We start from the raw sequence: 26,886 nt of genomic DNA, 5'->3' as shown, positions 1-26,886 counted from the left end.
GACCCCTGGGAGGTCACTCCTTCCCCGGGACACTCCTGCTTCTAACTCCACCTTTCTCTTCCCATCTAGCCCCTTCCCCAGAGGGCAGAGCCAATCACAGCAAGGCTGGCTCCCACTACACACCTCCCTTGCCCAAGAGGGATGGCGAAATACCTCCAAGCTGGTTGGAGAGATGCCCAGCCCTGGGGCAGAGGCTGCCTTGGCCCAACCACTGCAGCTCAGTGTATACCCCTTGCCTACACTGCCATCCTAACATTCAGAGCTTCGAAACAGCTTTTCAGGGTCCCACTCTTAAAACTGATGGGAAAAGTGAGTGAGAAAAGGTTCCAAAGGTAGAAAAACCCAGATAAATTCAGAGGGACTCCAGAAGAGACTGCAGACGTGATGCAGGATGGACACGAGCCCTTTAAGAGGGGACTGTGGTCCCTTAGCCCAGCCCACCTTGGGGGTCTGGGAATTCTAATGTTCCCTCCAAATATGTCTTGAGAGATCATATAGGAACTCAGGACCAAAAGCACCACAGAGGTCCATCCATGCAGGTAGGGGCGCTTTGACCTTCAAGTGACAGATAATGACAATGACAAGATGGGCAATGTCTCTGGATTCCCAGCCAGAACTAGGATCACTGAACTCCTGGAACCTTCTCTACAACCCCTGGGGTGCTCGGGGTATTGGATGGGGGGAGGGGTTGTTTGGGGCCTGGAGGATGAGGGAAGAAGGTCTAAGTTTACAGTGGGTGGGCCAGGGTCCACATTATGATTCTGTGCCTATCGTTTTGGAAAACTTCTCCATCCTTCCAAGGATCAGCTTCCCAATGAAAGACACTGCCTTCACTGTGATTGAGGGTGAACAGTCCCAGGCAGAGATACCACCTGTACCTCATACAGGGTAGGGCTCGCTCCACTGGAGCTACATCGTCACCCAGCCAGGATGGGACCCTCTCCAGACCTAGGTCACTCTTTCCACCACCATCCAATGCTTCTCAGAATTGAAGAGGTTGACCTCCTTAGTCCATGAGTCTACTAGAGATTAGATACTATTCTAAGTCCCAAATTGGAAGACATGGCCAGTTGGATTTATGCCTCATAAAATTCCTGAGTGTGTGTGTGTGTGTGTGTATGTGTGTGTTTTGTGAGTGTCAGGTATGTGTGTTGAGTGTGTATGTGTGTGAGAGTATGTTTATGTGCATGAGTTTGTGCTTGAGTGTCAGGTGTGTGTAAGTGTGTTGGGTGTGTGAGTGTGTGTGTGGCATGCCAGGGGAGGTGGGCAGTATACCCTTCCAGGTGAGGCCCCCAGGAAGGGGAGGCCACTGGGCCAGGAGCAAGGGCTGCAAAAGGAAGCTATGGCCTCTCTGGATGTCCAGGTCTCCCTTGTGCAGACTGGGGAAGGCCACTTTATTCATGAAGTGGGAAGGACAATTTCTGCTGCTTCCTCACAGAAGTGAGAGTAAAGGCGGAGATCGCACAGCTGGGTCCTCTCACAAAGGCAGAGGAGTCCCCAGGCCTGGCTCAGGGTCAGGAGGGGGTTGGCTCTTCTGGGGACAGCCTTACCCTGTTTCAGGCCTCCTTGGGACTCCAAGGGTTAAAGTTACCACAACACTCTAATCCCTGAGATAACAGGGGACTCTGCTTCCTGCAGTAAATGTAGGCAAGGCATTTTTCTTTTTAATAGAAAATTCCTGGTGTCCCTGTCCCGTTAGGGTTTCACCAAAACAAAGGGGAAGCAACATACAAATACTCTTAATTGTACTTAAAAAAAACTTTCAAGAAAAAAAAAAAGAAGTTCAAACTGCCAAATTCAGCTATGAAAAAGCCAGACTTCTTTTTTCCAGTGAAATATTTCCTTTGAAAATTAAAAAGAGGCAGATGACTAGATTAAATTACTTGGCTTTGCACCTAATGAATCTTCAGAACGTTCTCCCAAGAGTGTCTGTAACCTCAAGTTACTATTCCTTTATAAGCAAATTTTGCTAAATATAAAAATAACTCCTCAATTTAAAAGCACTATTTACTAATCTTATATCACAAAATCTCCAGAAGGTTTCTCAGAACTCGGGAAACCCCTGATGAATAAGACTGATGGGGAAATGGCATGATGATGGGGAGGAGGAGGAGGGTGGCAGGCCGTGCTGAGCCCCTGCCCAGCTGGCCGCCCAGCTGGCCTCTCTGCAGCCCTCCAGAGAGTGCCACAAAAGTCCCATAAGTAGGGGCAGGGGTGTTAGAGAGCTGCTAAGACTGGCTCCGAAGAGCCAACTGTGTGCATCTCTTCCTAACTCCATGCTCAGGGACCTCATGCTGGTGACCTGAAATTAGCCATGGTGAGAGTATTCACACCATAGAAACTGGCAAACCAAAGAGCCGGCGGTTAAACATTTATCTGCACACTACTGTGTAGGGGGCTCTGTTTCTCAAGGCTCCTGTGGCTTGGAGAGGCAACAAGCCAGGCGTCCTGACCCCAGAGTCTGTGCCCCATCAACTCCAGTCCAGTCTCTTCTGAGGCATCCACCCATGAACTGAACTGTTATAAGGAGGAAGGGAGTGTCAAATATGACAGGGTTCTGAGAGCCAAAAGAAGTTTGGGACAAAAGGATGAGCTCTCCCGAGCCAAGTAATCTCCCTGGATTGCTGTTTCCTCACCTAAGACAAGAGGCAAGTGAGCCCCCGTAAGCATTTGACAAGTTCTCGTGAAAGACTGTTGTGCAGTAAACACACTGTGTGTGTGTGTGTGTGTGTGTGTGCCCTGGCCCCTCTTGATTCTGGGGAATAAAACCATGCCTGTTTCTTGCAGAGAAGAGATGAGTGGGAAGGGTATCACGTACACACATGGAGAGCAAGATGCACGATATTTATATGACATGGGAACTGACTTTTAGGGAAAGTATGAACACTATTTGGTCCATCTGGGTGTGTGGCATGATGCCAGTGAAGGAAGGGGTATTTAACGGATGCCTACATTCACCTTATGACTGGGACCAGAGGAGTTGGGTGTGTGTGGTGCAGGCGATGCTGGTAGCCCTCTGGTCAACATTCTTGTAGCCATCTGGGATTGGCAACACTGGACTATTCTTGCAGAAGGTATCCAAAAGCAAGAACCCAACTGTAGCAGGATGAATAATCGTCCTCAAAAATATTAGGTCTTGGGCTTCCCTGGTGGCGCAGTGGTTAAGAATCTGCCTGCCAGTGCAGGGGACACGGGTTCGAGCCCTGGTCTGGAAAGATCCCACATGCCGCGGAGCGACTAAGCCCGTGAGCCACAACCACTGAGCCTGCGCGTCTGGAGCCTGTGCTCCGCAACAAGAGAGGCCGCGACAGTCAGAGGCCCGCACACCGCGATGAAGAGTGGCCCCTGCTCGCCGCAACTAGAGAAAGCCCTCGCACAGAAACGAAGACCCAACACAGCCAAAAAATAAATATAAATAAATAAATAAATTTATATTAAAAAAAAATTAGGTCTTAACTCCTAGAATGTATCTGTAAATGGAAAAGTGTCTTTATAGATGTGATTAAGTTAAGGATCTTGAGATGGGAGATTATTCTGAATTATACAGATGGGCCCTAAATGAAATAACAAGTGTCCTTATAAAAGGGAAGCAGAAGGAGATTTAATATGGAAGAGGAGAAAGTGATGTGACCACGGAAGAGGAGACTGGAATGAGTAGCCACAAGCCAAGGAATGCCGGCAACCACCAGAAGCTGGAAGAGGCAAGGAACAGATTCTCCCCTAGAGCTTCTGGAGGAAGTGGGGCCCTGTTGGCACCTCCATTTTGGCCCAGTAAAACTGATTGTTGGACAACTAGTCTCCAGAACTGTGAGAAAAATAGATTTATGTTGTTTTAAATCAGCAAGTTTGTGGCAATTTGTTACAGCAGCCAGAGGAGCTAATACAAAAGATGATGAATTCAAGGCAAGGGCTTTACCTTCTAGCAAAAACTAAGAATTTTTTCTTCTTCAAGTCTTTTTTTCCCACCTCATAGATGACTAAGTGTAGTAATGAAGGACAGGGAAGATTTAAGAATTCATAGACGGGACATGCAATCTTTTTTGTCACATCCCCAAGCATGCATGCCGCCATGCCCTTGCATATGCTGTGCCCTCAGCCTGGCACACCTATCACCCTCTTCTCTCTGTAGAGTGCATACTTGAAATCAGGCCTGTGACACTCTCCCAGGTCCCTCTCTCTCTTCTGGGGAAAGTCAGTGTCTCTGCCTCCATTGTGCTGGGGTCCCAACCTCAGACTGCATGGGGGCCGTCAGGTACCATCAGTGAGTGGCGCAGCTGGGTCAGGGTGGGAGAAATGGGGAGCTTGCACCTGTCATCCCAGGGATCACTGTAAACTATTCAGAAACATGGACTCAGAGTTGCTCATCTTCGGATTTTTTCAAGAGAAGTCAAAGTCCTACCTATTTATGTGAAATCTCCCAATTGTGTTACTTGGTAACTACAATAATTAAAAAAAAAAACAAAGTTTAAATTCTGTGCACCAAACAGAAAGATGTCTGGCTGCCGGTTTGGCATGGGGCTGCCAGGCTGCAGCTCGTGCCCTAGGTCTTCCCTCTATGGCAGCATTTACCTCATGAGTTACTCCGTCCCTGGTCAGCCTCTGGACTGCCCCTCCAACTACCTGCCCCTTCTCTGAGGGGAGGACCATGCCCACAGAGCTCCAGGGCCTGGAAAACAGGGCCTCTCCAGGAGCAGTTATTCTCTAGAGTGGGGAAAGGAGGGAGGGAGAGGGAATATAGTAGCCTTTTTATCAGCAGAAAGTCAGCAAAATGCCAGCAATTCCCAGATGTCAACAAAACCACCCATGAGTACCTATGTGTCGCTTCAGATAAACTCTCAGTTCATTAAAACTTTGAGGGTGATCTGCTTAGCGTGTGGAGGGTTAACTAGAACTGGGTCCAGCTTCCTGTGGGAGAAGCAGCAAAGACAAGGGAGAGCAGGAGGCACTCTGAGCCCGGTCATCAGGAACTGATAAGGAAAGGCCTTCAGCTCAACCCCTGCTGACCACTGCGGAACCAGCCCCAGAGATCTGAGCTCTGAGGTGGCTTCAAGGTGGCAAATCCCAGCAGGGCTACAGCCAGTCCAGAGAAAAGACCTAAAACAACAGACAAAGGTATGCACAGACCTCTCTGGGCCTCAATTTCCCCAAATGTAAAGTGAAGAGGGTAAGTGGTTTATTCCAGGAGCACCTTCACAGTTTTTGCACTATCCTTGTACCAAATGCACAATCATTTCTTTAATATTTTTCTATAAAATTGACCAAAGTTTTTAAAACTTAAACAAATTCATTACAAAAGAAAACAAACATAAAGGAAAACTAATATCACTTGCCATACATACACAGATCATAATCCAAAAAAAAAAAAAAAAAAAAAACCACAAACAAACCAAACCAATGGGTTCAATTTTAGCCATCTGCTGCTCTGAGCTCTGAGCCCAGGACAGCTTCCTCTGTGCAAGGGGTGCTCAGGCAAGTGTCAGAAAGATGTTAAAGGCACATTAGCACCCAGCTGAGACTTTCTCTTGGCTACTTGAAAAGGAAATAACTTTCCCATGCAGGAACTCCACAAGACTCCCCGACTTCACTGAGGGCTGGAGTGTGGGGTGTGCCAGCAGGGAGCCCTGTTGGGAGGACACAGGTAGTTACAAACCAAAGCTCATCCTTTCCCTAGGGGCCAAAAACACAGCAGCCCTTTAGGAAAGCAGAACAAACTGAGAATTGAGAGTCTGAGCGCCCCCAGGCTCAGAAGGACAACAGAGAAAGGCGGATGTACATAGGAAGCAGGATGGCTAGGGTGGTGGTAGGGGCGGAAGGGCATCTGAGAGGAGGAAGGAGGGAAGCTGCTCATGATGGAGGGGCAGACCCAGTGGGAGGGTCTTGGCGCACCAGTCTGGCTCTAAAACCACCAGGTGGCCAAGGGCCTTGAATGCCACACTAAGGAGTTTGGAACCCAAAGCTTCTTGGCAAAATTGCCACCTTTGCCTTATCTCTCTCCCCAGGAATGCCTACAGGCAGCCCTATATGTACATTACCAATGATGCCCGGGAGTCCTGACATTTTTGCTGAGGGTTCAGGAATTTAAATTGATGTCTGCTTGGCCTGGGGGAGGTTGCACCCCAAAAGTCAGCTGTCTGCTCCTTGGTCAGTCGGTCCTTTTTCACTTTTTCAGGAGCGCCTGGCCTCAGAAACAAGGCCTGTACAGACCTTGGCCCACGGCTCACTGCTGGCACACCCGACCCCAGCAGCCCTGAGCACGGTCAGACAGAGGCCTTTCATGGCTTCAAAAGTTCCACCAGGTCCTCCAGCCACAGGAGGCTGGAATGGGAAACTGAATCCCACTCAAGGAAAAAAAAAAAAAATTGCACAGTGACCTTTTGTCCCAGCAGAAGTTCTGGGCCCTCTCCCCAGCCAGCGGAGGCGGTCCAGCAAGGAGAGTAAGGAATTGCAGATGTGCGCGCAGGGCCGGGCCGCCCTCCCCACCGTCCCGCAGCCTTGAGGGACCGCGCCCAGTCACCGCGGTATTCGAGACGCCGGGGCCCGACCCCGCTCCCAGTCCAGGGCTCCCTCTCCCAGATTCCGCCCGAAGCTCGGCGGTAGGTGCTGCTTCTTCCCCGCGCCTCGCCGAGAGCTCTTTCCAGCGAAGAGGCGGCAATCCGGAATCAACCCTTCTAGGTACAAGAAGTTCATTTTGGGACGCGAGGAGGACGCACAGGCCCTTCCCGAGCGCACCAGGGGCTGCTCCAGACACCACGGGGACGGTGCAGGTGTGGTCGCCTCTCATCGGTGTTCGCGATGGGCTAAGAGCCGCGTTGGGCACCCCGCGCCCGGGATGCGCGCTAGCTTGCGCCTGGCCGCCTTGTGGGCGACTTGGGGGCGCTTTCCTCACTGGACATGGGGTGCGAACACACCTCTGTGTTTCGAGGGTCCAGGCCTAGGACAGGACCAATTCCCTCCCCTCTGTGGGTTCGAGAACGGGGTTGGGCACCCTCCCCTTCACCCCTCCCTGGGACACCCACTCGGCGGCCGGGGCAAGGGGAAGCAGGCCCAGCCCGTGAAAGCCCCTCTGTCGGGGACCAGGGCAAATCGACGCCCCCATCTCGCGCCGCCTCCAGTCCCCAGGGCCCGGCTCTTGGGCCCAGGCTCTGAGAGGCCGGGGCGCCGGAACCCGCGGCCGCCACGGAGGGGGCCGCAGGTGAGCGCTGCACTCACCGCACATCTTGGCCGCTCCTCGCGCCCTTCCCGGCTCCGGGCCTCTACGCTCAGCTGACACTGGATAGCCCCGTGCGCTCCTCGCGCTCCTGGACTCTAGCTCCCGCCGCTCGGCCTCTGGCCCTTATAGCTCGTAGCCCTCCTCTATGGGCGGGGTCGAGGCGTGGCCTCCTCCCGCCTGCCCGCTTCCCATTGGCCCCCGGTTGTCGTGACAACGGCGGGCACTTGGCCCCCAGGAGTCCGGGCAGCGGGTTAGGGGCGGCTCCCAGGCGCAAGTCCCGGCTGTAGCACGTGGGCGTCCGGCGTTAGATTCTGGAAACGGGCTGGTGGGGGCAGCACGCTTCCCGAGTTTAGACCCAGACTCAACCAGTGAGTAGACGTGGGACCTTGGGCAGGGGACTGAATCGCTCTGCGCTTCAGCCTTCCTGTCTGTAGAATAGGGATAACAATGGAACCTACCTCCCGGGTCGTAATGTTGTTTAAGGCAGTCTGTGTAAGTCACAGAGTACAATGTCGGGCATAATAACACGTGTTCCGGGTGTGCGCCCCTCTGTGTGCCAGACTCCTCTCAGGGCACCAGAGACGTAGCACAAGGTAGGCTCAGAGATGGAAAGGGACTTTGCCAAGATTGGGCAGCCGAGGCAGTGTCAGAACTCGAACCTGGGATTTATTTCAGAGCCGGAAGTCGGAGGCCGGGATTGCCCAAGTATTGAGCAAAGCTGGGGGAACCCAGGAAGCCGCCTCCTCCCAGAGGGGCGCTGGTTGACCTCTCCGCGCAGCTGGCCTGAGCTCGGCCGGCCTAATCTCGGGAGCCCTAATCTGGCCCCGCCGTGACTCACAGAGGCCTGCGTTCCCCCGCCTGGTTCCCGGCCGTTCCCTCCCCTTCCCCCTGTAGTTTGGGCTGGGTCTCACGAGGAAGGTCACGAGAACGGGCCCAACATTTGCGTACTTCGAAGCCATCTGGTGTTTTTTATTTTACTTAAAAAAAAAAAAAGTCCTGAAATTCTAAACAGATACTCTTCAGTTGTGTTGTTAGAGAAAAAACGAAGCTTTTTACGTCTTCTCTAGAGCATTTTTCCTAATGTAATCCGTCTCTAGCTTCTCAAGGCTCTGCAGGCCCTGGCAGGAGTAGGCGTTTATTGCACCCATTGGACCTTTGAGGAAACTGAGGCTCAACGACAGTAAGGAGCGGGTTGATTGAGTAATCCTGCTAGGAAACAGCAGAGCTGGTTCAGGAGCTGCCGCATTTGCTTCTCACCCTCCACAGTGCACTGTCACTTTCACTCACTCGTTCCCTCTTTCCTAAGCAGCCGGCTTCATGCCTGTCCTGGTACTAGGGACCTAATGGTGAGTGAAAATAGATCCAGCTTGGGCCCTCCTGGCACTTAAAAAGTGGTGGGCAGCAGACACTTAGTCTAGTGTCACAGAGAGCCGGATGGTTCCAAATGGGATATAGGAAGGAGGGACAGGCCTGGCTGATGTGGAGGGTGCCAGGCTGCCTGGAACTTGGCTGGGCCTGAGGCTGGGGCTGGTGCAGGTCAGTATAGAGTCAGGGCAGTTGCCAGAGGAAGTTAACAGACTTGAAAAGGGAGGTACTGGTATGTGCAAAGGTCCCATGGCTGAGGGCTAGAGCTTGAGTTGGGAGATCAGGCTGTTCTGCCCCAGGGCCTCTACCCTCTGTAACTGAGGTGGGGATAGGATGATATTCTTAGGCTCTCTGCTAGCACCAAGACAGCAGGAACCCTCAGGTCCTAGCAGGGTCCACATCTGCCCCCTCTCCTCCTCGGGGGTTCACAGCTCTCTGGTGGGGAGGAGCATGAATGCTAGGACCCCTGTGGAGGTATCTGCAGCTGCTGCCCTGCCTTTGGGACCAGCCCCTGAGAGACCTTTGGGAGGACAGTGGCCTGGGCCTGGCCACATAACCACTAGATACCCCTGGCCCTGGCATTGGTTCAGGGATTAGTGTGTGGCCCATGCTGGGCCCTTATCAATCTGCTTATGGACATGGGAAAATCAGCAGAAAAGATGAGCTTGTTCCTTGCCCAGTGGCACAGCTGGCTAGAGGGTAGAGTGGTGATGCCGGGGACCTTCTTGTCACCTTTGGGGTTGAGTGGGGAGAGGCTGTCTGAGAGTGAAGAATCCAGAGCAAAGCAGATCCCTAGGATGGAGAAAGATACACATTTTTGGAGCCCTGGGTTCACCCGGTCCTGAAGCCAGGATCTATCGCTAGGCTTCTCAGTATCAGAGCTCAATAAATTCCCATCTTCACCTGAGGCACTCTGAAGTGACTTCTATCATTTGCAACCAAGTAGAGTCCTGATTCCTTCAACCTGTCGGAACTGGGATCTGAGGTCCAGGGGAGCAATTAGGCAGCTGGTGGCCCTAGCCCATAAGATCTTGCTGGCTGGACCCCCTTCCTGCTCTCGCCTTGTCTGGGACCTGTCCGGATGCAGCCCAGAAGGCCCCTGAAGTTTGATGAAATTAAGCAATCTGACCAAAGTCACAAAGCCAGGAAGTGGGGGGCTGGTCTGGATCCGGAGACGAAGGCTTGGTCCCTCTCAGAGGAGGGAGGATGTGGGACCATTCATAGACACCTTCCCCAGCCTGGCCCCATACCTGTGCTTCCAGAAGGGTAAGCCTGAGCAGCTGGAGCCAGAAGCCCACAGGACCTGGTGGAGCAGGGCTCTGAGCTTACTCCCAGTGGGTGCCAGGTGTCTAGTGCCCAGACTGATCACCCTGGCTAGCTCTGACCCCACTTGCTGGGAGTGACCTTGACCCCTCTGGCCAGCAGGGTGGGACCTCACACTGGGATTGCAAACTGCTGCCACAGACATGGCTTCTTCACCTGCACATTTTTTCCAACCTCAAGCCAACTTTTATAGTCAGAAGATTTGGTCATTGATCTAGTTTCTCCCAAACAACCCGAAGATCTGCTCTCCTGCACCGCATACACAGTACAGCTGAGTCCCATGGCTATTCTGGAAGACACAGAAGGTGTCTGCTATCTCCCAGAAGGCTGATATAAGCCCTGTTAAGCTGTTTTCCCTGTGACGTTTCTGCTGGGGCCTAGGGAGTGTTACAGGGTCATAGTATGGTGAAGCCACTCTCTAACTCCTGCAGGAGTTCTGGCTGGGCTGTTACCAGCTCCCAAGGACTCACATCAGGGACCTTGCCTCCAGTCTCCAACTGCCCCAGCTGGGCTGTGGCCACTGGGCAACCTGGGATGATGACCTGTTCTTCCTTATCTCTTTGTACCCCTCTGGGAGCAGAAATGCCAGGCAGACCTCGATATTGGCTCCTTTTGTCCAGAGACCCAACCCTGCCCAGAGCTGTGGAATACAGTGCTTCCCAGGCCTCGGGAGGGTCCAGGGAGCTGGGGATGCAGGGTACTGGTGCTTGCAGCTGGGAGCCCTGTATTGGATCAGTCCATCTGGGGGCAGGCACAAGATTCTAAGGGCACCTTGAGTGGTACCCACAGCAGATGGGGTTCAGGGAGCCTGGGCCAGACCTCAGATGGCATACCTAGATGGAGTACCCTGACTCAGGACAGCTGGGCCTTGGCTCAGACTTGAGATGGGGAGAACAAGGAGCAGCAAAGCATGAGACCAGACCTGGTTGTGGAGCAGGAAGCCACCCACCAGCCCTCCACCCCCTCCCTCCTGGGAGCTGGGGTAGGTGGATGGGGGATGAGTGGGGTACAAAAAGCCCATGGCTAGGGAGAGTCTGAGAGACTGGCCAAGGGCCAGGGTTTAAGGACAGCCAAAAATGGTGAGCTAGGTGGGAAAGTGAGGCAGGAATCCTTCTACAGAGGGAGGGCCTGGGGGAGGAAGGCCTCAGAAGCTTGGCTAGGGCATGGGAAAGAGGGAGGGTTGTGCAGCTCAAGTTTTGGCCGCCAGATGGTTCCACTCCACCCCCACCTCACCCCAGCTCTGAGGCAAGAGAAGACCACCCTTTCAGCACAGGCTGGGGCTGCACAGAGCTGACCTTCCTGAGGAGTTCCTTGGAGAACTTGTTTCACCTTCTCTCTCCTGCAGGTACTGAGGAGGAGGTCTGCCACAAGGCTGAACTTGTGTATTCTTTTATAATTGTAAGTTAATTTTTTAAAAAATAGGGCTAATTATAAATCTTTATAATTTCATTCTTCGGAAGAAATACATATTCATTTTAGGAAATACAGAATAAAAAAATTTTTAAGGGTTAATCACTGTCAACGTTTTATGCCACCTCCCCCTGCCCCCACTACAAACGCTCTTTTTTTTGCATATATAGTCATTATTTAAACAACAACATGGCCCTATGTTGGGAAAACTAGTAAAGTAGTCTTGTTCAGGCTTCAGAGGCAGAAGTAGGCCTCTGACCAACCTGTGACCCTGCCTGGACCGCGTGCCTGCCCACACACAATTGTTATAAACAAGTCAAGCAGCACTTATGATAAGAAAGGGAGTGGGTCGGGCTTCCCTGGTGGTGCAGTGGTTGAGAGTCTGCCTGCCAGGGCAGGGGACACGGGTTCGAGCCCTGGTCTGGGAAGATCCCACATGCCGCGGAGCAACTAGGCCGGTGAGCCACAACTACTGAGCCTGCGCGTCTGGAGCCTGTGCTCCGCAACAAGAGAGGCCGCGATAGTGAGAGGCCCGCGCACCGCGATGAAGAGTGGCACCCGCTTGCCGCAACTAGAGAAAGCCCTCGCACAGAAACGGAGACCCAGCACAGCCATAAATAAATAAATAAATAAAAAGTGAAATTCTAAAAAAAAAAAGAAAGGGAGTGGGTCTTAGAATTTCTTGAGCCCTGGGGACCTGGCCAGTCCCCCCAGATTTAGAAAATCCTGTGACTCACACGTTGAAACCAACAGCATTGTTATGATTGAACCAAAGCTGCGTTTTTGCGCGCAAACTGATGATAACAGTTTGAGGCCTGGGATTATACATGGAAGTCCCCAGAACTGCAATTTGAAATCTCACCTGTGGGGTGGACGCACCGCCCAGGATCCTTCCCAGTTGGGACTCCAGATTACTGTTACGCGGGACTTCCCAGCTGCTGTTTGAATCTGGATGTAGGTGTCGGCCCAATCTGGTGATTTATACTCTGTTATGTCTCTCATACTTTTTCCCCTTTTAATGACTGTATATTGAAGTTATATAAATTAATAATCTTCTATTAAAAAATTAATTAAATCTGTTCAGTTGTGTGAAACGAGTGGTTATTTTGCCAGCAAATCCAACAAACATTGAAACCAAAAGCGGGCTTTTGGCAAAACACCCTACTGCAAAAATTGTTTCATAGCTGATGTTTGAATTCTGATTAGAAAGAATTTCAGATTGTCCTGTGAAGACTGGCTTTGACCCAGGAATGCCAGCTTTGTACCCGATGTACCTCTGGTGCCATTGCACCCAGAGAAAGCTGGGTCTCTGCTCTGCTTGGCCAGGAGAGGGTGTGGTTCTGTGTGGGATGAGCAAAAATCTGAGATTGCATCAAGCATTGGCTGTGGGATGGCAGTGAGTGGTGAGCAGCGGGCCCACCCCACAGAGTGCAGGCCTTGGAGGCTCTCTGGCCAAGACACAGGAGCTGGTGATGGTAACGCCTGCATGGCACTACCAGAGCTCAACCCATGCCAAGCAGTATATTATTTCAGGCAAGCATCTCAGAGACAAAAAGGCACCAGATTCGCTCTTCATCCCTCCCCCTGCTCTGTGCCCTGGGAAGCTGGCCTTCATCTGGGGTCCCAAGCCCTCTGACTTCTGGTTGGCTCTAGCCAGGGGGAGAAACCCAGCAGGAGGCCTGGGGTGGGGGGTACGGTCAGGGTAGCCATCCTCTCCCCAAGGCCTCAGGTTCTGTCTGGCGGCCTCTCCCACAGCTGCCCTCTCTGACTCCTGACAGAGTGGTTATGCTTGGGCTGAGTACCCCCTGAAGCTGACCCAGCCCTACTGATCTCCTTAACCCTGCACATTCCCTTCAGGAAATGCTCTGAATCCCTCCGTCCAAGGGCACAACCCAGGGTGACCTGGGCTGTCTGAGTTTGCCAGGGACTGTTGTGGTTTTAGCACTGAAGTTGTCACGTTCTGGGAACCCCTCAATCCTGGGCAAACTGTGACAGTTGGTCACTCTAGCTGCCACCGATCCCTGCAGAGACTCTGATATGCATTCTTGTCTCCTTGCTTTCCCCTCTACTAAGCCAAGATTAAAAAGGGCCCAGGCTGTGCCCTGGACTTCCAGTTTCTTGTGACCAATTAGAAGAGCTGGCAATCCGGGCCCCACGCTGAGGAACAGTTGCCCATCACTGAGTGTGGCAGTGTCCCGAGAAGAGCTTGACCCCCATATTCTCCCTGTCTCTCCTCCTAGGCTGGTGCTGCCTGTCCTACCTGCCTGGGTTTCCTGCCTGGCCCCGAAGGCAACTGGGCCAGATACTCCTTCACACTGCTGATATCCTACAGATTCCCGGGTGGGGGTGGGGGAGTGGAGAAGGGGGCTCTCCAAGGGTAGTGCAAGTGTCCCTCCAAGTCATCCAGTCTAGCAGCGGCATTTGGCTGTGATTCTTAGAGCCCCGGGAAAGGACAGAAGGTGGAGGTGAGTGGGATGTGAGACCTTCCCAGACCCTGCTGGCGCAGGAAGGAGGCTTCAGGGAGGGACTGTCTGGGTGTTCACTAGGTAGGCAGGCAAAGGTGCCTTCTGGAGTGACCGATGGGCAGAGGAGACATCTGGGCCTGTTTCCCTCCCCTTTGGGGACAACACCCTGGATTCCTCTGTGGAATTACCCCTTCTCTACTCTCAGCCTTTTGGATCACAGGGGCTGGCTTGCCGCCTGGCTCCTGGGGTGAGCACATGACCCAGGCCTGGATAATGAGGCCACCATATTCTGAACACAGGGGTTGGGTCTGGGCTGGACAAGGGACCTAAATCAGGTCTATGAGAACCAGTGAGTGTCATACTGGAGTTTTGCTGGACCCATCAGAAAAGAGGGACTTTGTTTCGGGTGAATTTACTAAGGTATTAGAATGTAAGACTGGGATGCCATTTGTAACCAGCTTGACCCCGGTGGGGAAGATCCAGGAGTGGAAATAAAACAGAGGAAAACAGATCTGTGCCTGTGGACCCAGTCCTGCCTGAAGTTGTGCATGCCTGGACTTCTTAGGCACGTTGTCCTTGCTTGGGTAGGGGCCCTGCCTTAGCTGGTGAGGGTGACCCTTGCCCACAAGGACTACTGCCCTGTGTGCCCTCTCCTTGGCCCCTGCTTGGAGGGTTCCAGGCAGCCTGCTCATTCACTGAGTAGGCATTCATTACCTTCCCGTGCAGTACACTGTGGGGGCAGGTCCTTCTGTCCTCCATGTACTGGGCATGGTCCTCCAAGTACTGATCTTTGTGAAATGCACTGAGGGTTCTCACAGGATGCAGGTAGCACCACCACCTGTTTATATAGCCTGTGAGCCAACTGTTACCGAAACTTCGACTTTCTGTGCAATATGGGGTGTTGGGGGTCTCACACCTTACGGTGCTCCAGGAAACCAGCTGCCAGAGAATGCAGGAGCCCTGGCTGGGTGTCTGTTCTCCACCTTTGCATCGGTGAAGTGGCTCTGTTGCTAGGGACAGAGATTTACTCTATGCAGCCTGAGCTGACACAAAGAAAGACCTTGATGCTTCTACTGGTGAAAACACCTCCTTCAGAAACAAGACAAGCGGGACAATAAAGCAGGGCTCCCCATTTTGCTGGCATGGCAATGTCTTACATATGTTCTGAAATAACCCGTCTAAAAAAACGCTCTTCCTTTTCCTGCAAATGGAAACCAGATTGTGCAGTTTTTAACTTACCTTCCTTAACAATACTATCTTTAGAAAATCTTTTTGATCTTAGCAGATATGAACACATATATACACATATTTTCGTTATGAAAAATTTCAAAAATAGTCTAATGAATCCCCAAGTACGTATCACACAGAGTCAAGAATTACCAACATGTAGCTGACCTTGTCTCACCTATCCCTCCAGCTTTTGTTTTGTTTTGCTGGAACAAGTCCTGATATGATTTGATTTGTTTAAAATTTATTATGTGTATTTACAAATAAAGACTCTTATGACTTCAGTTCCATTATTACACCAAGCAAAATTAATAGCAATACCTTAATATTATCAGGCACTTACTTATTTTCAACATTGATGTATGTTGGAATGTAGTCAATATTCCTTGATTGTCTCAAAAATATTTTTTTATAACTTGTTGATTCAAATCAGTATACTAACAATGTCTACACAGTGCCTTTGTGTTATACATCTCTAAGACTTTTAAATTTATAATCCATAAAACATACAAAATCTCCCCCACACCTTTGCCTCCACCACTTGGGATGGTCTGAAAACAGCAAGTGTTTTTACACCCTGCCAGGCCCTGTGTAACTGCTCCTTTGGATGTCTGTCTCCTGCCTGGCTCAGAGCAGACAGAGTAGGCTGTGTGGGGACCATGTGCTACTGGAAAAGCAGCACCCCAGGGCCTGGAGCAGGCAGGAGATGTGGAGACCAGGAGGGAATGGAGGTGCCAGTGCAAACCAGAGGCAGCTGTGACAGCAGAGAAGACACTGGCCCCAGAATTGGGCTGACTAGCTATAAGCCCTGGCTTTCTGCAGCCTCATGGTGTGGTCTTGAGCAAAGCAATCTCTTCTTCCATAAGATGAAGACGGCAGGCACTCTCACACACTGCCTGAGAAAGTGTCAATGAGTACAACTTTCTAGAGAGAAATTTGGCAATATATGTAGACAGGGGACTGGTTACATGAAGAGTGGAAAGTATCCACCATGAAATGGCAGCACAGGTAGGTACAGGCTAGGTGGTTCAGTAGAAAAGAGGGCTACAAAGACGCTATGTAGTGTGTAATCCTCACTGTGTTTTGCTTCATATGTAGCAGTTTTATTGAGATATAATTCACACACCACGCAACTCACTAGTGTAAAGCGTACAATTCAATGGTTTTAAGCTTATGCACAGAGTTGTGCAACCATCACCACAATCAATTTGAGAACATTTTCATCATTCCCTTCAAAAATAAAATCAAGAGCCTCCAAGGCTGGCAGGAAAGGCTCCTTGTCCTTAAGGCTGAGGTGTTCCTGGGGAGCAGAGAGGCGGGCCCCTCGCCTGGGAGTAGCAGTGTGGGTCTTCTGTCCTGCCTGGAAAGTGGCCGATGGCAGGTCTGTGACTCAGGCCTAGCTGGTGCTGTGAGTCTGAGGGTTGTGGGGCACATGCAGGCCTTCCAGGACCAGGTCCCTGAGTTCTGGGGCCCTCGGAGGCTCATTGGGGAGGGACAGTGCCCACAGGGTATGATGGGGCCAGCATCCCCTACACCACCAGCTCTTCTTGGTGGCCCCTGGCACTTCCCTCACCTGCGTGTCTGCTGAGCTGAGGTCTTGGCCGTCTTGGCACAGCCTGCCTGGCCGGCCAGCGCCTAAACAGAGAAGCTGGGGCAAGGAGAACAAGAGCCTCTGTGTCCTACAGGGGTGCAAATCATCCCATGTCCTGAAGCTGACTGGGCTCAGTCTGTGGAGTGAAATATTTTGGAAATGCTCGTGGGTCTGCCGACACAGGTGAGCAAAAATAACTGAAAACAGGTTGACATCAGAATCCCTTGCCTCCAGCCGGGCATGTCCATGTGCATATGTGGAATCGTGGCAGAGACGCTGATAACAGTTAACCACAGAAGCCTTTCCTAGAAGGGACATGCTAACCCTGTCTTAGCTCCCTAAGCACACAGGCAGGTTGTGGTGACTGTCCCTGCCGGGGGTCCTGGCTATCATGTGACTTTGTGCCAGGTGCCTTTCATACCTGGCTGACTGAAGACGATCGGGACGTGATGCTGTGTTCTCTCATTTGTCAACAAGGAAATCCCTATAATCCTCTGACTGGGCACCTCGACATCTCATTGTGATGGGACCCCCGAGGTCTCTGCCAAGCACAGGGCTCTGCCTGAGCCTGTCTCCTGCCTTCTGTCGCCAACCCTGGAGTCCCACACAGTGCAAGCCTCAGGCCTCTGCTCAGTTCATGGAGCAGGAAAGTACCTCAAACTGGACGTTTGACAGAATTGCGTCCCCCCAGATTCATATGTTGAAGCCCTGACCTTCAGTGATGGTGTTTGCAGGTGGGGCCCTTAAGAAGCGGTTAGGTTTAGCAAGGGTCATTGAGGGTGGGATCCTCCTGAGGGATAAATGCCCTCACAAGAGGAGGAAGAGAGAACGTTCTTTCCCTCCATGCACATGCACCAAAGAAAAGGCCATGTGAGGGCACTGAGAAGCAGTTGTCTTCATGCCAGGAATAGGGTTTTCACCAGGAACCAGAAGAATCAAATCTGCCAGCAGCTTGATCTTGACTTCTAGCTTCCATAACTCTGAAAAATAAATGTCTGCTGTTTAAACCACCTGGTCTACAGTGATTTTGTTATAGCAGCCTGATCTGACTACAACATCAGCTTAAGCAAAAAAGAAAGGAAGTTTACTGTTTCTAAAAGTAGATCCAGGGGCTTGAACAGTGTCTTCACGGTGCTGTCTCCCACTCAGCCTGCCTCTGGGTGGTCTCAGGGCTCAGGCAGTTGCCCTCTCCTGGTGGTTGGGGTCTATACAGTGAGCCACCCTGGTGAGGGGTGAGAAGTGAGTTCACTTCCCCAGTCATGGACCTGAACTGGGAGCTGGGGACTAGGGTTCAACCCAGAGCCACCTGGAATGAGAGGCAAAAGGGAAGGTCCCCAGATGGGAAAGGGGGAAGATGCTAGGTGGTCCACATCCATCCATCACACTTGCTGAGTGTCTGAGGGAGTGAGGGTCGGGGTGGACATACCCAAGTAAAATCTGAGGTGCTGTTACCAGACTACGGGCATGGCTAATGGGGTAGTCTTTTGTCTCTCACAAACCAGTAGGACAGGTAAGGCAGAAGAGAGGTATGTTGGAAGCCCACCCAGGTGGAACCAGACCTCAGGTTGGGCTAGTAGGTGGAGCACAGGGGCCTGGGGTTTCCTCTGTTGTTGTTGTTGTTTTTTGGGGGGGGGGGGGACAAGAAGAAAAGTTTATTTTACTGTCCAATTATTTTCTTCAAAAATTTAATTTTTGATAAAATACAACTTTTAGTACCATAGAAACATTTGAACATCTACAATGACATATTATTACTATGTACAACTTCAAAAACAAATGCTTCCAGCTTCAGGTGAAGTGATGTTGAACACCCTGACTATACTTAAGCTGTAGGATGGGCCATTTCTTAGATGGCCAATGTTTTCCTCAGCTTGGAAAAAAAGTATACAATTGAAAGATATAAATAAGATCTTCAGTCAGCTGAGAATCATAAGAATGCTTTCTGAAGTTCAGTCAGAAGTTCAGAACTTCACAGAGGCTCAGTGGAAGTCCTTAAGCAGAAGTGACCCAGTGGGCTTTGCACTTTAGAAAGATCTCTGCAGCAGTAGGAGGCTGGGTGGGTAGGTTCAGTGCAGGCCTGGGGTGACAGGAGAGGTGAGCGGGAGACCTGGGAGGTTGCCCAGGCAGAGTTACCAGAAGAGGATACTGGGGAGAAAGAGAGCCTTGGTATGGCCCCCAGTATTCAGCTCTAGAGGCAACAGGAGAGCAATTTGCTGGTCTTTGGAATACAAGATGGTAGCAGGGTGAGTGGGATGAGGACAGCTGTTTGGGATCTGTTGAACCTGAGGTGACTGTGGACACCTACACCCAGCAGAGGGGTCTATAGGTTGTGGGACACGAGTCTGGAGCTCAGAGAGGGGACTATGCTGGAGACAGAGTTTGGAGCTGGGCACCTGGATTTGAAGAGATGGAGGGTGTAGGGGGAAAGGGAGAGAATGCCAAGGAATCCAAATCCAGAGGTTTGATCAGACTTCTGGTGCTCCCTCTTGCTGTCCTGTGACCCTGTAAGCCCCTTCATCTTCCTGAGCCTCGGTTTTCTCATCTGTAAAAAGGGGCTGAGAAATAATAGCTCCTGTGCAGTTATGAGGACAGATGAGGATGGGCTCTGCAAACCATGAAGCATAGGGTAGGTGCTCAGAGGACAGGTGGGAAGCCCAGAGAGGGTCTGAGAGCTATAGCCCAGGCAGAGGCTGGGCCATCCATGGAAAGGGGTCTACTGCTGCTGCTGCCCCATGATCTGAACTAAAGTGGCCCCAGCAGGGACCAATGGGTGGGGCTCCAGCCAGAGCAAGGGAGCATAATCACTGGGGGCTCTCTGTGGGGTCACTGCCAAGGACAATTGCAGAGCCACCCTGTTGGCAGCTTTTGGAGTCTTATTTATTTTCTCCTAAAAACACAGCTGGGAAATGAAAGATCACTGGCCATGGGGATGGGTGTTGGCCAGATGGGCTTTCTGTCACCCCTCCCAGATCAACAGGATTTTTGGATTTTCATCTTGTCATTAACAGATGAAGAAAATAAGCTGTGTGTTGCTTGTTTACAGAGTTTGGGTGAGTCAGGCTATGGCTGGCTTTGGGAACTCCGAGGCCTTCTGGGCCAATCCACCCACTGGACAGATGGAGAGAGGAGCCAGAGAAGCTCAGGGCATAGTGCAGAGTCATCTGTCAGCTGGGGGGCCCTCAAGTGACCACAGGCTGGTGCTGATACTGGCCCTTCAGGTGGGGTGGCACTCCCAGGTTTAGCACATGCTCCATCACTCCTCCAAACTATCCATGGGGGTTTCCCTGGTGGCACAGTGGCTAAGAATCCACCTGCCATGGCAGGGGACACGAGTCCAAGCCCTGGTCCAGGAAGATCCCACATCCCGCAGAGCAACTAAGGCTGTGTGCCACAACTACTGAAGCCTGTGCGCCTAGAGCCCGTGCTCCGCAACCAGAGAAGCCACTGCAATGAGAAGCCTGCACACCACAACGAAGAGTAGCCCCAGCTCGCCGCAACTAGAGAAAGCCCGCACACAGCAACAAAAGACTCAAAGCAGCCAAAAAAACACAAAAAACAAAAAAAACTATCCATGGCCCACATTAGTTCAGAATGTTATCAGAGGGATCCAGCATGTTCTGGGGAGTGTGTGTGTGTGTGTGTGTGTGCGCGCATGCACACACGTGCGTGTGTGAACTTGTATATGTATTTGAGTGTGTGTACGTATATATATGTATGTGTGCATGAGTGTCTGTATGTGTATGTGTGAACAAAGAGCAAATTGGAGGCCAGGAGATGGTATGAAAAACCTCAAGGGCTGTGCTCAGATGTGTGAGCTTGATTCTCTAGTGACAAGGAGTGGACATCACAAGAAGTCACTTTTTCCATCTTCAAGGTCCTGGCCCTTGCTCTTCCCTCAGCCTGGAAGTTCCCTTGCCATAATTGCCACACAGGACTGGCTCATGTCACCCCTCAGAGAACCCTCCCCTGCCTGCCCCTATTAAAAGGGGACACCTAATGGTCCTGGCTACTTGCCTGACACCCAATGCCTGGCCACTGCTCACCCTGCTGCCTCTGGGAGTACAGGACTGAGTGAGCAAGGCTGGAGGTAGCCTCCCTGCCAGTGCCTTGCTTCCTCTGCTGCACTGGAGTGAGGGCGAAGTGGGGCCTGGGCTGCCACTGGGATCCAAGGGGGTGGCTTCTCCGGCCTGAGAGGGTGACCACACATCTCTGACTGGACAACCTTGTTCCTCTGCTGTCACGCACTGAGAAGAAGCAAAGCTCAAGCCAGTGCTGAGAAGCAGCTGCCCAGAAGACTCTTCCTGCTGAGAGCTCCCAAGGGACTCTTCTCATGGCAGGGAAGCAGCTTCCAGCCTGCTGGGTTAGGGTTGAATCCCTGCTCTGTCCCTAAGACCCTAAACTGCTGGCCTTTTCTGGACCTCCATTTTCTCATGTGAAATGGGAATGATACTCTAGCTTGATGAGTTTTTGTGAGGATTAAATAAAAGAAGGTGACAGGAATGTTGATGAAATTTTATGATAAATTTAAAGATTTTTCAAAAAGCAGAAGCCAAGAAAAATACTTTTCTGAGTACAATAAAAAGATAGTAAAAAAAAAAAAAACTGCTTGAAAATAAAAACCAAAATCCTTCTAAATAACCCTAGAAGAAGAGGAATTAGAAATTGTGTAAGAATGTACATGTTAAAACCTGGGGGATGCATCCAAAGTGGTATTCAGAAGAAAGTTCATAGCCTTACAAATACCTTTTCAAAAATCAGAAAGATGAAAAACCCTTGCAAGCAGGGCTTTCCCCACCCCACCACCGTTTTGTCCACTGATAAATCCCAAGAGGCTAGAAGAGTGGGCAGAAGAAGCTGAGAGAATGGCAGAACAGGGAAGGCTCTGTGGTCAGGAGAGAGTAGGATGTTACTGGAAACTGAAAGGATTGAAAGCTCAGTGCCAGACTAGGTAAGGGGGCTGATGCCAGCTGGATAGTCTGGACAAAGAGTGAGACTGTCCCCTAGACTAGCCCAGCACTTTCTATGTAGGTCACCACATCATTTACTGTCTAGACCCAGCACCTGCCAACAAATGGCCAGCTGGTCCCTCAGGGAGTGGTCCCATGCCAGGGTGTTGGCACTGGCTCCTGTTGTTGGTAGGTAGGTACTCAGCAGTGGCAGTGGCCAGATCAGCCTTGGTGCAGCAAAGTCCATGCTGTTGAGCCCATGTATGTCTCCATTCCTCTCACCAAGGCCACATTATACATGGCCTCCACAGAGAGGATTTCCCTTCACCATGTTCTTTCTGGGTCAGCTGGGGGAGGGGGCTGTAGGGGAGCTGCCATTCACTTCATTCTGATGCTGGCTTGCTGTAGAACCTATGCATGAGACAGGGCCTTTAACTCCCTGTTAACTGGTCATGGAGCAGCTCCCCGAAACACCCGAAGTGAGTTGGGGCAGAGGCAAGGAAGCACACTGTGCCTTCCAGACCTGCTTGCACTTACCGGAAGGCTGTTTTGTACATACAATTGTGTGATTTGTTGGGTCAGATAGCACTCAGTTCCTGATGGGTATTTTGGGTCATATGGAACACTTGCTATCCCAAAGTCAAATGTACATGCTCTACCAGGGCCCAGCAGTAGGTCAGAAAGTTGTTTTCAAGTGGAGAATCATGTTGGCAGAAGAGGACATGGCTTTACTCCAGGACCCTGGCCTCTGTGCCGGGGAGGGCTCTTTCCTGTTCTAGGCCTCACTCACGACCACAGGTTACCCAGGAAATGGTTGGAACAGTTATTCAAAGGTGGCATATGTTGCCTCCAAAATCCAAAGATTTTTACCTCTCTTTTTTCTGGTGGGTGAAGCAATGTATAGCAACTTATCTCTCACTTTAGAGGCATTGTCCAAGATCATCAGACACTTAGAAACTTTGCTTTTGTGGAGGTCCCTGAAGTTTCCCACAGTTTACCTCATACACTCTGGCAGGAATGTATCTTACTAGGGTTTCTAGGATGTTTGCTGCTCTCTGCCCTTCAGACCCTTGTAGCATAATGTGATCAGTGCAATGGACCAGCATTTTGTTTTGTGGGATTTCAAGAAGAAAGTGACATGGCTCCAAGGTATGTGAGGACAAAGTGCTTTGGGTTTTCTTTCTTGACAGGAATAGAAAAAACAAATTTATTAGCTGGATAATAGGCGCCAGGAGCTGAGTTTATTTGCTCTGGTAAAGATACCCCATATGGAACTGCATTCTCCGCCGCCCCCAGCGTTTGCACTGAACACACAGGTGAGTTAAGTGAGGATGTTGTGGGAGTCCCCACCCTGCATTTTTCAAGTCTTTGAGGGTGGGCCAATGCCTGTACACCCCAGTGATACAGCATTGCTTTCCGTTTACTATCTTGGTGGGATATGGGAGTATGCCAAGGCTCCATACTTCACATAATGGCCTTGAGTCAGGGAATCACTGTGGGGATTCGTCTAGGTATGAAACATGTTACTCTCACTCTGTGCATGCTGGGACTTTTGAAATAATGATTGGACCCACTATGAGATGGACCTAGCCAAGACTCCACCTGTCACCTCACTTCCGTAAGCCCCACTCTGACCAGCGGACCATTTCAGGTCTCCAAGGGTAAGCATCAGTTCATAGCCAGTATCGAATTCCTAGAAGGTCTAGGTACTTTCGCCCGGTGCATAGCTGCTCTGGAAAATGACAGTGAGTCCCACTGGGGAAGGCATAAGGGAAGATTTAAAGTAATGCTGATATTTCAGAGTTCTTCCTCAAAGAACATGGCCTCTCCTTCTGTCCCGGCTCTCTTGGTCTAGGAACTTGGTAAGAGGCCATGAATCCCCTCTGTACTCACTGGAGTTACATTTTGCCTATTAATTTCATCTCAAGGGCTCTATGGTTATTTAGCCCCCACCGCAGGTTCCCATGGTCAGATCACCCTGCTACCACTCTGTGCCTGTAGTAACTGTACCACCTGGATATTGTTAGAGCTGATTACATGCTGTCACTTGGCCTCTGCCTCTCCAGGGTACCGTTATTCCCACTGAGGGTGGGAAACCCAGTTCCACTGCATGGTCCCCCTCTGTGTTGCCAGCCTGCAGAGATAGCCACCACTGAGCTTTCCAAGGTTGTGGGTGGCCCCTCACCAAAGCCTTACTTAGTGCCTTTGTGAAAGGCTTGACTCCAGGCCTTTCCAGGGGTGGTGGCTGGAGAGCAGTGGAGCAGGTTACACCTATTACGTGACTCCAAACGCCCATCTTCCTAGGCCTCCAAACTCTATGCTCAGAGTGCCAGAGGTTTCCAACTTCTCAACCATATTCCTTCAAGACTTCCATTGGCTAGCCAACAGCGTCACTCCCTTAACCCAAGCAAGTACATTACTATAAGGTACATCCATGAATGAGCAGGGACCGGTTGATTCTTATATATATTCTTACATTTAATGAATGCATTAGAATCTGTGCCACAGCCCCTGCCTCCATATTCCTTGGGCTCCTGGCCATCTGGATTGATTGGCAAGACCATGTAACTTTTTGGGGGTTTAGGATCCCCCTTCTGAGATTAGGCCCTGGACTTCTCTGTCTGGATGTAGTGAACTGTGACTCACTCTGGGTCCAGTGGTCCTGAGGGGTACAGGTATGCCCAGACACAGCCATTGAGAGGCCTTTGTGCAGTGATGGCTACTTCCGGAGCGGGAGGGTGCCTCTGTTGTCAAGGGAGCCTTGGGGGGGCACCTGGGGATTTCAGAGTTCAGTCTCGTTTGTGCCTGTCTGACTGTCCCTGTACCATAGCTCAGGGTCCCCCTCTTCCCCACACCCTTACCATGTGTAACTAGTACCAGCCGTGTTGAGCATTTAATTGTCATCACAGTTAGGGCCCCAGGTGTGGTCTTCCCTCACATCTGCCTTGCTTCTCAGGAGATGACAACATCTTCAAGGCTGCTGCGGAGCCTCCTGACCCTGCACCTGCATTCTCAGTTCTGAACTTCTCCTTGCCCCTAGGTTCCCTCTGTAGCACAGTGCTTCTCAAATTGTCTGTGGGGAAGGGTCATTTTAAAAAATTTCCAATCCATTGCAGACCAGTACTTACGTAAAACACAGTAAAAATGATTTACTAAAAAAAGAGATTAAAAACCAAGACATAGAAAATATTAGATTTAGCATACATAAATTACTTTCAGTAAATATAATTAGAACCAATATTGCCTAAGAAAAAATTAAAATCACACAACTGAACCTTTCACTGAAAGTGTACTTACAGATGATTAATATAAAGAATCGCAACTACATTAATAACTCTGTCATTCTGCAACTGCAAATAAAAAAGAGTCCAATAATGATTCCCATTTTTGAAGTTTTAAATGGACTTGCTTCTTGCTTGTTAATCTAATAGATTGAGTTGACACAGAGGTACATGTAGGGAATAATATACATCTAAGCTTTTTCTATTCTTTGCTTTAGTAATTTTAATAGTAGAGAAACCAAGGCAGTCTTACACAGAAGTATGTTGACAGAAATGAATGCAGAGATTTTAAAGTGAGCAAGCTCAGGATGTCCATTTTAAACTTTTCTCTAAAATGGAGCAAGTCATGTCATATTTTAAAAATTCATCTGTAATTCTTCATTAATCAAAATCACAACAATTAATTCTACAAGTTATAGTTAACTTAAATTATCTTTCAAAGAAAGAAATGGATTCCGTATTTTAAATACTTTCGGGTTATAGAAAAGACTAATTCTAAAAACCCACACATGGTAACACGGTTCTGCTCACACATTAAGGACACTCCTGCACCACGTGTGACTCACCGTGAGTCTCTGACAATGCCCCAACAGGTCTATGCCCTGTGCGATAAGAACATTGGTCATGCCCTTGTATGCACTTGAATGTTGCAGCTAGATCAAAATGCTACAAAGATTTCCAAATGTGCTCAATTTATGAATTTATCTAATTTCTGACCAGCAACAATCAATCAGTGGGTGGCACCAGTCCGTGGACAGAAGCCACATTTTGACAAATGATGCTCTAGGGTTGTTACTGTTCCCTGGATCATAGTTGCTAAGCAACTGAGTATCACAGCCACTTGATGCTCCAACACCTTGCCCTCCACATGCACTTATCTCATGCCACCACCAGCCATCCTTTGGGGACTCATGATGCCACTGCATGCCAGATATCCCACATCCCCCTTCTCCCTGGCAAGGAGGTGTGGTCTGTGTTCCTCGAATACGTAAACAGCTGGGTCCCAGGGACCATTCTGAGGATGTGTTTCCTGAGGTATATTCCAATAGGGTAAGTTAAGGAGAGTTTAATAAAGGACTCCATCAGGGTGTGGGGAGAATGTAGGAAAACCATGAGGGAGAGTGCAGAGCCCCAGGCTTTGTAATGGCGAGGTTTGCCACCACCCTCTGCCTACAGGAACAGGAGCAGTGTGCTGCATCAGAAACTCAGAAGGAGGGGGCTATGTGGAGGGGCTGCCAGCCAGGAACTATGACCTCTGGCAAAGGAAGACAGACAGCCCTGGGGAAGAAATACCTCGACCTGCACTCCCTGCTGAGGAAGGCATGTGGGTTTATGATTTACACAGAGGTCAGGCTCTTGAAGCACAAAGCGGGGTGCAGAGTCATTCTGCAGAGCAAACCAAAGTCACCGACACTCATTTCCTATACTTCTGAGCTCACAGCTGGAGATTTGGGTCTCCTACAACTTGTTTCTGAACCTGGCAAGTGTTTACATCATGCCTGTGGTGTCATTCCTTTGTGTGCTCCCTGTGTCTTGAAAAACTCAAGCCAGAGTTCTGTGTGCACATGATTTAAAAACCATGTGGAGCAAAACAAATCTGTAACTCAATATTGGTGCACTTTGTTCACCGATACCTCAACATTTAGAAATACCAATAAAACTGGGCTCATCCCCAGACTGTCCATCGTCCAAGGGAGAAGCTCACATCAATTTAACCATTCATTTCCAGGGAATGAACCTTCCTGCAACCTCCCTAGGGTGCAAGTCCCTGCCCCCATTATGGGAACCCTTCCCCCCACCCACTGGGTCTGACACAGAGACCAACACCACACAAACTGCCGTTCGTGGGGGCTTGGGGACTTGGGAGGTAAAGGCTGTGCTGGCCCACATGTGGTGGGCCGTGCAAAGCAGAGCCATGCAGACCGCAGGGGTGCAGGGACAAGGAGGGGCGCTGCTGGAGCAGCTCTCTCTGAGGCTAAAGGCCTTTGCCGCTTCTCTGACACTAGAGGTATTTTATGTTTTTTGACACAAAGAGGTGGCTACAGACTCAGTAGGTGGTGGAGCATGT

General features: G+C 50.5%; 1 protein-coding gene across 2 annotated transcripts in view; it reads right to left on the bottom strand.

Moving 5' to 3' along the window:
• The window catches only part of GFPT2 (glutamine-fructose-6-phosphate transaminase 2), a 47,584-nt gene extending 40,280 nt beyond the window's left edge, over positions 1-7,304 (bottom strand). For both annotated transcript variants that reach the window (XM_036848581.1, XM_036848583.1), the window contains exon 1: positions 7,210-7,304. In XM_036848581.1, the coding sequence (XP_036704476.1) occupies positions 7,210-7,216 (7 nt within the window). In that variant the 5' untranslated portion in view covers positions 7,217-7,304. The remainder of the gene's footprint in view (positions 1-7,209) is intronic.
• Positions 7,305-26,886: the final 19,582 nt, after the last annotated feature.

Source organism: Balaenoptera musculus, chromosome 3 (assembly GCF_009873245.2).
Source record: "Balaenoptera musculus isolate JJ_BM4_2016_0621 chromosome 3, mBalMus1.pri.v3, whole genome shotgun sequence".
In the NCBI taxonomy this organism is placed as follows: domain Eukaryota; kingdom Metazoa; phylum Chordata; class Mammalia; order Artiodactyla; family Balaenopteridae; genus Balaenoptera; species Balaenoptera musculus.
The sequence above is the reverse complement of the archived record's forward strand: the minus strand, read 5'-3'. Positions and strand labels throughout refer to the sequence as shown.